Here is a 12,257-nt window from a genome sequence, read left to right as displayed (position 1 = left end):
GCAACAAGTCGACGAAATGCTGTGCGACGACATCATCCAGCCGTCAAAAAGCCCATGGGCATCTCCTGTAGTCTTGGTGAAGAAAAAGGACAGAACCCTATGTTTCTGCATCGTTTATCGTCGTCCTAACAAGATCATGAAGAAGGATGTATACCCTCTTCCATGGATAGATGATGCATTGAATCGGCTCTGCAATGCTAAATACTTCTCATCGATGGGCCTCAAGTCTGGCTACTGGCAAATAGAAGTCGACGAGAGAGATCGCGAAATACCGCCTTCGTCACGCCAGACGGCCTTTATGAGTTCAAGGTCATGCCATTCGGACTGTGCTCGGCGCCTGCAATGTTACAGCACATCGTGGACATGGTGTTAGCAGGATTGAAGTGGCACACGTGTATTGTTTACTTTAATGACGTCATTGTCTTCGCCGGAAATTTCAACGATCACCTTAGGCGGCTTGCGACAGTATTAGAGGCCATCAAATCATCAGGGCTCACTCTAAGCCAGAAAAGTGCTGCATCGCTTACGATGAACTTCTGTTCCTAGGTCACGTCATCAGCAAATCTGGACCCGCAGAAGACAGCTGCCATCGCAAAGTTCCATCGTAGCCCATTGACAAGAAGGCAGCGCGTAGATTCCTTGGCATGTGGGCCTACTATAGGCGCTTCATCAAGGACGTTTTATGCATCGCGGAGCCACTAACACATCTAACCGAATGCGATGTTGAGTTCAAGTGGGAAACGCTGCAGGCCGACGCATTTCAAGAACTCAAATGACGCATGCAGTCGCTGCCCGTACTTGCACACTTTGACGAGTATGCCGATATTGAAATCCACACTGACGCCAGTAGCCTAGGCCTCGGTGCCGTTCTAATCCAAAGGAAAGACGGACTTGAACGGGTGATATCTTATGCTAGCTAGTCACTGTAAAAAGTGGAAGGCAATTATTCTACGACTGAAAAGGAATGCCTCACCATCATTTGGGCTACAACAAAATTCCGCTACCTATATGGCAGGCCATTCAAAGTCGTCAGTGACCATCACGTGTTGTGTTGGCTAGCTAACTTAAAAGACCCTTCAAGGCGGCTGGCGCGGTGGAGCCTCGGACTGCAAGGATATGACGTCACGGTAATCTACAAATCCCGATGAAAACGCTCTGACGCCGACTGGCTATCACACGCCCCCATTGATCCCCCGCCGCAAAACGAAGAGGACGAGGACGCCTTCCTTGGAATAATAAGCACGGAAGACTTCACTAAACAGCAACGAGCAGACCCGGAGCTAAAAGCTCTCATCGAGTATTTGGAATGGAACACCGACATTCTCCCTGGGGCATTTAAGCGCGGATTGTCTTCGTTCACATTACAAAACAACCTACTCGTGAAGAAGAACTTCTCACCAGTCCGCGCCAACTGCCTTCTTGTTGTTCGATCAGTGCTGCGTTCAGAAGTACCGCACGCCCAAAATGAAGATCCAACCGCTGGGCACCTCGGATTCTCCCGGACGCTGTCGAGGATACAGGAAAGGTATTACTGGCAGCGTCTGACCGCCGACGTCGCACATTCCATCAAGATATGCCGAGACTGTCAGCGGTGCAAAACACCACCGCCGCCGGATTACTACAGCTGATCAAGCATCCTTGCCGACCTTTTCAGCAGATCGGGATGGACTTGTTTGGACCGTTTCCGACGTCGGCGTCCGAAAATAAGTGGATCGTCGTGGCGACGAACTATCTCACCCGCTTCGCTGAAACTAAAGCTCTACCGAAAGGTAGCGTAGCCGAAGTGGCGCGCCGAGAACATTCTGCTGCGACATGGTGCCCCAGAAGCCCTCATCACCGATGGAGGAACAGCGTTTACAGCAGAGCTCACCCAAGCCATTCTGCAGTACAGCCAGACAAGCCACAGGAGGACAACTGCCTACCACCCGTAGACGGATGGTCTTACTGAGCGCCTGAACAAGACCCTCGCCAACATGCTAGCAATGTACGTCGACGTCGAGCACAAGACGTGGGACGCGGTCCTGCCATACGTAACCTTTGCTTACTACACGGTGGTGCAAGAAACAACACAGATCACGCTATTCAAGCTGGTTTACGGCAGGAACCCGACAACGACTCTCGGTGCCATGCTGCCGCACATTACCGACAAAGAGAATCTTGACGTTGCTACCTATCTCCAGCGCGCCGAAGAAGCCCGACAGCTTGCCCGCCTAAAGATCAAGAACCAGCAGCGTACCGACAGGCGACACTACAACCTCTGATGATGCTATGTCGAGTACCAGCCCGGTGACCGTGTTTTGGGTTTGAACCTCAATACGCCGACGAGGACTCAGTGAGAAACTATTGCGACTTTATTTCGAACCCTACAAGATCATCCGACGTACTTGTGAAGTGGACTATGAGGTCGTGCCAGACAGCATTTCACATTCACAGTGGTGCCATGCACGATCTGAAGTGGTCCACGTGGTGCGTCTTAAAGCCTTTTATGCACGCTGACGAACTTCCTTATTTTGTTGTTTCTTTGCTACAAGTGTTTTTATTACTTTCGTTTGCTTGCAGCATCCGGTCGATGCTTTTTTAAGAGGGGGTATTGACACGTGTACTTGTTTATCGGGCGGACAGGTTTCACCACCTAACAAATGTTATCACACAGCGCAGGATGCACCTGCATGCATCGGAAGTTTCTGGAATATTATCGAGGGTTCCATCCGCTTTCTGCCACTGAACCTTGTGTAAGCAGATTACATGTATACGCGACGCGAATGGTGTAGAACTTGGTGGAAGACACGTGGGTCCTACCAATTACTCTGGAACATTTAACGACTGATGTATAAAACGCGCTTGGCCCGCTGATCAGATTTTGACGATCGCCGACTGTGTTCGCCGTTGTCGCCATTCTTTAAGTGTAGCCTGTTTTTGTGGGCACAGGTTTGCCCAATAAAAGTTAGTCTCGTCTTCCACAGTATTGCTACTGTGTTCTTTATACGTCACTACCACGTGACAGTATTGCTCAGCACAAGACGCACCTAGTGTGTCTGAAGATATTTTAATGGTGTCGCAGATTCTGTAGCGAAAAAATCTTGTTTAAAGAGAGTGCGCTGCATGAATAGTGGTGTGAATTCTGAAATGCAAGTGCGACCAATTGTTCTGGAATATGGTGTGATAGGTGTATAAATAAACAATGCACTTGACCTGTATGTCATATTCCTACGACCAACGATTGTGCTCACTGCTATTGTGATTAGGGGTTTAGCCCTAAACAAGACAGGAGAATGAGTAAATACAAGGACAAGCCCTTACTGCCAACTGAAATTTGTTGCTTGAAACTGGGTTTATACACTGACAAAAAAGTGACAGAAATGTGACAGCAGAGGTGCTCCGCAACTACATGACGGCTTACGTTTGCAAGCGCCTTGTGACCATTTTTGAGAGGTTTGTGCCGCCAAGGGTAAGGTTGTCTGGCTCTCCCCACTCACGGGAAGAGTTCAGTGCACAGCTGCGCTGAAGGTGTCTGCTCTTGCTTATGTGGCACACATGGGAGCGTGGGAAATATGAACCTTCATAATTCCCACATGCTTGATTTGTTATTGCATCAATGTTACGATGCATTCTGCATTAGTGATTTTACAATTGGGCATACAGGTTAGGTTGTGCAAACTGCAAACTTCACGCATCGGCCACGTTTATGAATTTATCCTAGAATGGCTGATGACATGAGTGCAATGTCTCCAGTGGTCCATGATGTGAAGTATATCATCTGTTGGCAATCCATCTAGAAGAAATTGTGCTTACTGCAGCATAATTAGAAAAGCTTTTTCAACCCAAGATTCTGGCAATGTAGAAGACAGGACAACAGAAATTAGTGAAATGGCACAGGTGCCCAACTCCTAATCGACCAGCCCAGCACTGCACCTTAATTTTATAGATCACGCAGCCATCATTTCAGTGTCAGAGCCTCTTCATTTGGGGCTATGTATGCAAGAATACATGGCTTGAATGAAAGCTTCAATCCATAAATAATGTATAATAAAAGATAAATGGAGCACTCAATAGGTGCATTGAGAAATCGTCATGTTCCAGTTATAACACAAAAAATGATAAAAAAAGAAGTATTAAGTAATGGCAGTGTAGGAAGCGTGCCTTGAATGTTCATTCATGCTTGTGTGTGTGTGCATTTCCTTTTCACCCAAGCCTGCACCGCTGCACTGCCATCATCGTACATGTCGCCAATTGCGGCATGGTGCTAGTGTGATTGACATATCCTTCATCTCAATCCGTGGCACTTGTGGCAAGTGCTGATAATGGGAAGGGGGGACAGACGTTCAGTGCGTGCAAGGTAGTGATTGGGTTTGTTTACCTTGGCTTGTCAGTCAATGCTGTTGGCTCATTCTGCACTGCAGCTTACGAAAGTGCTATGTTGATGTAATTATATGCGGGTGTTTTTGTTGGTACAAGCAGGTCTGATTTTCATGCTCGTTTAGAAATGTGCAGGAATACCCTATAATTTGCCTAAAGGTAGAAAGACTGGTGCTGCTAAATGGGCTAGTTGCTTGCTATATCTGTTATTTGTGTTACCAGCACAATATAAACAAGACACCTAGTGACACAAAGGACACACCAGTGTTTGTGTCAGTGTGTTCTTTTTGTGTTCTGTTCATACTGCATTGCTAACTTTGATCAAGAATGTCCTTTGAGGTCACTGGTACCATTTGAGGTTGCCACTGAAAGTGTCGTCTGGTGATTGCGAATTGCAAGGAAGTTAGCATTGTACTCAGTGCATGGGTGTAATAGTGAAGCTATTTTACATCTGGACAAAACTACATGCAGAATGATTACTCATATTGACATGTTTCTTTTTGTTACACTTTCTTGCTGTCAAGAACATGTGCGCTGACGTCGCACCTTTTGTTTTAGAGGCTAAAGTAGGAGTAGAGAAAATATTAAATGAACACTCAGTGCAATGTCCCACCACAAAGCTTCGCTTTCTTTTTTTCTTGTACGTTTTAGAGGTGGGCCGTTGTGAACACCAACTGTTTGTGATCGCAGGGAGAATGGCATTGAGACACGCCTCGTGGACCGGTTTGAATACACAGACAGCAACATCGACTGGGCAGACGTCATCTTCACGACAGGTGGCGATGGCACGTTCCTCATGGCGGCCAGCAAGATCCACACACGTGACAAACCCATCATAGGCATCAACAGTGATCCTTCTAGGTTAGTAGCGGATGCATAGAATTCCTTACCATATTACCTCGAGTGAAAATTGGTGCTGCGACATGCATGTTGTATGCATGGCAATGCTAGGAGTTAGTGGCTTCGGATTGGCATCGTTCTTGGAGAGCCAGGACACCTAGAGGCGTGCCTGACTGGCACTGTTCCATCTGCAAGAATGGTTCATCCTCTGCTCAACCAGCACATAAAAAGCTGTTTCAACTTTAATATAACACAAAAACACATTATGTTCAATCATGAGGGCTTGTGCTTCGATGTACAATTACAGCCAACAAATGATTTTTCAGACTCCCTAGGGACTACTAAAATGTCCAAAAAACAAATGCATGCCTTTAACTGCCTTCAAGAGCTCAAATCACCAGAGCCACATCTGAAATAATTTTAACCCTTTCAATGTCACTGACATACCGGTATGTTTCCACGTTTCTATCTCGCCACGTCACCTCTGAACTAACCTGACACTAATAGAGTTAAAAGCTTGCCAGTGCACTGATTATGTACAATCTATGCTCATAACAACGGACCCGTGTACAAAGACTTCCGGATATAACAGACCACATTTCAGCCTTGGTTTGTTGTACCTGTTTTATTGATGCAGCGAAGTCTGTTTTTAAAACAGACCGTGCTGCACTGGACTATCGGCTACAGCGGACGAAATTAGTGGCAATTTTTGTCAAAATCGGGCCTACAAAATAGACTTTTGGGCAGCTGACTTGCGAGGGTCATCCGACGATCATGGCTCTATATCTTGTGCGCGCATGAGGGAGGGAGGGAGGAAGGAAAGCGGGGCAAAAGCACGGCGTGTCTCGCATGCAAGGCACGATGAGGAAGCGAGGGAAAGGAAGGGTTCTACTCCAGGGGCTGCTGTGAACAGCGCGGGGGCTTACCTTGAAAGTGATCTGCGACGTGGACAAAATGCACACCCGCACAAGCACCGTATCTTGAAAGCGATCTGCGACGTGGACAAAATGCGCGCTCGCGTGTGCACCGTATCTTGAAAGCAATCTGCAATGTGCATAAAGTGTGCGCCCATGCGGGCGCCGTACCTTGGAAGTGATCTGCGATGTGGACAAAATGCACGCCCGCGTAGGCGCCGCATCCTGAAAGTGATCTGCGATTTAGACAAAGTGCGCCCAGTGCTGGTAGCTTCGTATGCACTATGCTTTCGACGTTTTGTTCGCGTTGAAGCGAGAGAGCACGAAAGTCGATTCACTTGTTCACTTGCTGCTGCTGCCATGCTCATCTTGCTTAATTTGCTATCATAATCGATGCTTTACCTTTTGTGCGAAACTGCGACTTTTTTGTTTCTTTATTATTTATTTATTTATTTATTTATTTATTTATTACTTTGAATGTTCGCCACTCACTGTTTGCAGTAAAGTTGTTGGACATTGTGACGAAAGTTTCGGCTTTGAAGTGTCTCGAATATTGGACTTCAAATAAAATGAACGTTTTTTGTTGGACTATCAGGTCCGTTGTAATGAGAGTCGACTGTATCTCAGTAATTGTGTTGCGACAGGAAACGGCCGGTGCGCGTGGGTGTGCCCCCGCTGCATAATCGTGCTGCTGCAGAAAATTTACATCAACAGCAAAGTAGAATGCACTTGGCTACTGTAATATTAGCTCTGTGTTTGTCTGGTTGAGCTCTGCACCACCAGATGGCTGCACCATGCAGACCATTCGTGTTTGCAGCTCCACTCATCTAGTAAAATGGCCAGTCCACTTGCATTTACCGGATTACCAGACACGCTAAAACTCTCTAATGTTGCGTAAAAGGAAGTTTATGATATCATTCGTGCAACTCTGTGACAGGGCTTGGGAATTTGTGTAGTGCATTGCTTAATCTGTAGCCACAGCTATCCATTTGTTTCCCAAGGTGTGTATGAGAGAAGGGACGGGAACGTCTTGTCCAATGTGAAAGAATGGTTCTGTGGGCATGTTCATTGACTGAAAGTGACCAGCAGGCAGCAGCAGGGCGTTTTGCAACGTAGGCATGATTCGCAAGTGGCTACATAATGGCGGACAGAGCGTGCAAGGCCTGTCCAAAAGAAACTGCAACAGACATGCTTATAAGTGTGAGATATGTGGAGATGTCCAACAGCGAGTGAATCATGAAGTTTGGCGAGGCCACTCTGGCATAAGTTTCTAGGAAGGATAAGAAGGTCTGGTCTGTCATTTAGGTTATTGCAGTGGTGTAGGATACTTTCCTGAAGCACAAATTTGCAGGCGGATGCGTCATTAAGCGATGATTCCAGGCAATTGATAATTTCTCACAAAAAAGGGTTTGCCACAACAATGGGTTCTGTTCTTCACCAATGTGAATCAAGTCTGATGCAGAAGAAAAACAACAACATACCGGGGCAAGCAATCTGCATCCTGGTGGAGGCGACATCCTTGTAGTCTTTTCAAACATGATAGACCTGCTTTTGGTCAATGAGCAGTGCTCAGTTTCGTAGCAATATCATCATCATCATCATAAGTATCATCAGCCTATTTTGTGTCCACTGCAGGACAAAGGCCTCTCCCTGTGTTCTCCAATTACCCCCTGTCCTGCGCCAACCGATTCCGACTAGCAATATAGCCATGCATACTACCCATATAAATGTGTTGATGACTGGCTCTGTTCTCTATAGAATTACGCAATGAAACAACAAACGATACCTAAATATCCTCACTGCAGCAAATATATTACTTCAAGCACATACCATATTTACTCGTGTAATGAACACTGTCATTCACCAGCACTAACATTGTCATATATATTTCTTTAGAGTACATCGTTTTGCACCTCTCGTTCAGAAGCTATGGGAGGAGGCCACGAGAGAAGGCTGAGGACCGCCCGGGGTCGGAGGGCATCTGGAGACGGTTGGCTTTGTGAGCCGTGCAAGCGGCTGTTCTTCGAAGGCGGCTTCGCGGTCCCCTTTTACGGAATTGGGGCTTGGCCATGGTGTCAGGTTACCAGAGCGAAGCAGGCAGAGCGCACGGTGAAAAGAGTTGTGCGCTCTGTTGTGTGTTCTGGTCGCATTTCAAATTGTGTGTGCTTTTCTCCAATTTTGTTCGTTCCCCTGTTAAATTCATTGTTCCCTTATTGTCCTTGATCAGTCCTGTATATGATTAAATGCTTTATCCCCCTTCAACGAGTTGCTTCGTGATTGCCAGTGCACTGATACCCAAGCGCCTTCCTCGGGCTGACCATCATCATAATCATCGTCATCAGCCTGGTTACACCCACTGCAGGACAAAGGCCTCTCCCATACTTCTCCAACTAGCCCGGTCATGTACTAATTGTGGCCATGTTGTCCCTGAGAACTTCTTAATCTCATTTGCCCACCTAACGTTCTGCCGCCCCTGCTGCGCTTCCCTTCCCTTGGAATCCAGTCCGTAACCCTTAATGACCATCGGTTGCCTTCCCTCCTCATTACGTGTCCTGCCCATGCCTATTTCTTTTTTTGATTTCAACTAAGATGTCATTAACTAGCGTTTGTTCCCTCACTCAATCTGCTCTTTTCTTATCCCTTAATGTTACGCCTATCATTCTTCTTTCCATAGCTTCTTGCGTCGTCCTCAATTTAAGTAGAACCCTTTTCGTACGCCTCCAGGTTTCTGCCCCGTACGTGAGTACTGGTAAGAGACAGCTGGTTATACACTATTCTCTTGATGGATAGTGGCAACTTGCTGTTCACGATCTGAGAATGCCTGCCAAACGCACCCCAGCTCATTCTTATTCTTCTGATTATTTCAGTCTCATAATCCGAATCCCCAGTCCCTACCTGTCCTAAGTAGATTTATTCCCTTACTGCTTCCAGTGCCTCGCTACCTGTCATAAACTGCTGTTCTCTTCCGAGACTGTTAAACATTACTTTAGTTTTCTGCAGATTAATTTTTAGACCCACCCATCTGTTTGCCTGTCCAGGTCAATGAGCATGCATTGCAATTGGTCCCCTGAGTTACTAAGCAAGGCAATATCATCAGCAAATCGCAAGTTACGAAGGTGTTCTCCATTAACTCTTATCCCCAATTCTTCCCTATCCAGGTCTCTGAATACTTCCTGTAAACACGCTGTGAATAGCATTAGAGAGATTGTATCTCCCTGCCTGACGCCTTTCTTTATTGGGATTTTGTTGCTTTCTTTATGGAGGGCTACGGTGGCTGTGGAGCCACTATAGATATCTTTCAGTACTTTTACATACGGCTCGTCTACACCTTGATTCCGTAATACCTCCATGACTGCTGAGGTTTCGACTGAATAAAACGCTTTCTCGTAATCAATGAAAGCTATGTATAAGGGTTGGTTATATTCCGCACATTTCTCTATCACCTGATTGATAGTGTTAATATGGTCTATTGTTGAGTAGTCTTTACGGAATCCTGCCTGGTCCTTTGGTTGACAGAAGTCTAAGGTGTTCCTGATTCTATTTGCGATTACCTTAGTAAATAGTTTGTAGGCAACTGACAGTAAGCTGATCGGTCTATAATTTTTCAAGTCTTTGGCGTCCCCTTTCTTATGGATTAGGATTATGTTGGCGTTCTTCCAAGATTTCGGTACGCTCGAGGTCATGAGGCATTGCGTATACAGGGTGGCCAGTTTTTCTTGAACAATCTGCCCACCATCCTTCAACAAATCTGCTGTTACCTGATCCTCCCCAGCTGCCTTCCCCTTTTGCATATCTCCTAAGGCTTTCTTTACTTCTTCCAGCGTTACTTGTGGGATTTCGAATTCCTCTAGACTATTCTCTCTTCCATTATCGTCGTGGGTGCCACTGGTACTGTATAAATCTCTATAGAACTCCTCAGCCACTTGAACTATCTCATCGATATTAGTAACGATATTGCCAGCTTTGTCTCTTAACGCATGCATCCGATTCTTGCCTATTCCTAGTTTCTTCTTCACTGCTTTTAGGCTTCCTCCGTTCGTGAGAGCATCTTCAATTCTATCCATATTATACTTCCTTATGTCAGCTGTCTTACGCTTGTTGATTAACTTAGAAAGTTCTGCCAGTTCCATTCTAGCTGTAGGGTTAGAGGCTTTGATACATTGGCATTTCTTGATCAGATCTTTCGTCTCCTGCGATAGCTTACTGGCATCCTGTATAACGGATTTACCACAGACTTCTATTGCACTCTCCTTAATGATGCCCATAAGATTGTCGTTCATATCTTCAGCACTGAGGTCCTCTTCCTGAGTTAAGGCCAAATGCGTGTTCTGTAGCTTGATCTGAAATTCCTCTATTTTTCCTCTTACCGCTAATTCATTGATCGGCTTCTTATGTACAAGTTTCTTCCATTCCCTCCTCAAGTCTAGGCTAATTCTAGTTCTTACCATTCTATGGTCACTGCAGCGCACCTTGCCGAGCACGTCCGTGTTATGTTGTTTGGGTTTGTTGCGTAGGGTTTCAAAGATGCGACGGCACGAAGCCGCGAGTGACAGACTCCATTTCTTGAGAACAACAACTCTGGCGGCCACGACTGGCCTAGCCTTTATTAAAAAATGTCGGAATTGTAGGGGGCGCCAGGAGATACATAACACGCCCCTTTTTGAGTGACGATTACAACAATAAAACACGCAGTTCATGACGTTCAGTTCTGAAATCTGGCCGGTGGCCGTATGGCTCTTCCAGCCCTTGTCACGTATGTCGAAGCATGTCTTGCTTCTTCAGAATAGTTGTGAGGCGTAGCATCGTTGGCACTTGTTGGCCCCGATTCATCCAGGGTGTAGTCTTCTGCTGTACGAGTGGCTTCACGGACCACCTGAGTGCATGGCCTCAGGTGCACACGGTTATGCACATAAATTGCTCCACTTGTAGTTTGCACTGTGTAGCGCCTTGGTTGAGGACCAACCTGTGTGACGACTGCTTTTTTCCAGTCATTCTTGTGCCTCACCCATACAGGTTGATGTTTCTTCAGAGGTGCAAGTATGCGAATGTGGTTGTCTCCATATCTGTGCTGTGCACTCTGTCTGCGTTTGAGGAGCTTCAGATGTGCATCTGTGGGGTAGTGTGGTTTCAGATTATGGGGCAAGGTCGGTATGAACATTCTCAATTTCCTGCCCATTAGCAACTCTGCTGGGGAAGATGCTCCAATGGTTGGGGTGGCACGGTAGTTGAGGAGAACCAAAGACAGATCTTTGCCATCGCTGTGCAACTTGATCAGCATGAACTTGACAGTCTGTATTGTTCTCTCAACCTGCCCATTGGACCTCGGGTAGTGGGGTGATGACGATTCATGAGCAATATCCCATTCTTGCAGGAATGCTCTGAATGCCTGCGAGCCAAACGATGGTCCCTGATCAGAGGTAAGCGAGATAAGCACATTGGGGAGTCCAAACCGTGAAAAGATGTCTTCCAGGACCAAAATAACTGAAGTTGACGTAGTGGTTTCCATACGTTTCACTTCAACGTACTTTGAAAAGTAGCCAACAACAAGGATATATGTATTGCCTTGACAGTGAAAGAAATCAACGGCCAACTTTTCCAATGGTCGTGCTGGCAGATCTCTGTCAAGCAATGGTTGCTGAGGGTTTGCCTTCTGGGTGGATTGGCAGGTGTCGCAGCTTGAGACAAGGGTGGCAGTGTCCTTGTTGAGTGTAGGCCAATAAACACTCTGGCTTGCTAGTCCTTTACAAGCCACTATATCACGATGTGCCTGATGGAGTTTCTCAAGAACATCAGCCTGGAGAACTGCTGGAATGACAAGCCGTTGACCACAGCAAATGAAGCCGTCTGTGATATGCAGTTCACTTCTTATGTGAAAGTACAGTCTTGCCATAGGATGAACATCACTAGGGCGATCAGGCCATCCTTGTTGAATGTACTTGGTTAGTTGTTGCAATACTGGATCCCGACTTGTTGCTTCCTGGATCTGGTTGAGCTTGGTGGGCGACGCTTGAACCAGACTGGACACCAGCAGTCCTGGATCACTGTCTGCAGTTTCCATCTTGGATTCGGGGTTTGGGGATCTTGACAAGGCATCAGCCACAGTTAGCTGTTTCCCCGGTACATACACTAGTTTAGTGCTATAGTACT

The 12,257-nt window shown here is 46.4% G+C and overlaps 1 protein-coding gene across 2 annotated transcripts in view; it reads left to right on the top strand.

The window, feature by feature from the left end:
* Nadk2 (NAD kinase 2, mitochondrial) overlaps positions 1-12,257 on the top strand; it is a 95,586-nt gene that overhangs the window by 12,471 nt on the left and 70,858 nt on the right. For both annotated transcript variants that reach the window (XM_075673350.1, XM_075673348.1), the window contains exon 3: positions 5,047-5,217. In XM_075673350.1, the coding sequence (XP_075529465.1) occupies positions 5,047-5,217 (171 nt within the window). The remainder of the gene's footprint in view (positions 1-5,046; positions 5,218-12,257) is intronic.

This window comes from Dermacentor variabilis, chromosome 10 (assembly GCF_050947875.1).
Source record: "Dermacentor variabilis isolate Ectoservices chromosome 10, ASM5094787v1, whole genome shotgun sequence".
Classification (NCBI taxonomy): Eukaryota; Metazoa; Arthropoda; class Arachnida; order Ixodida; family Ixodidae; genus Dermacentor; species Dermacentor variabilis.
The sequence above is the reverse complement of the archived record's forward strand: the minus strand, read 5'-3'. Positions and strand labels throughout refer to the sequence as shown.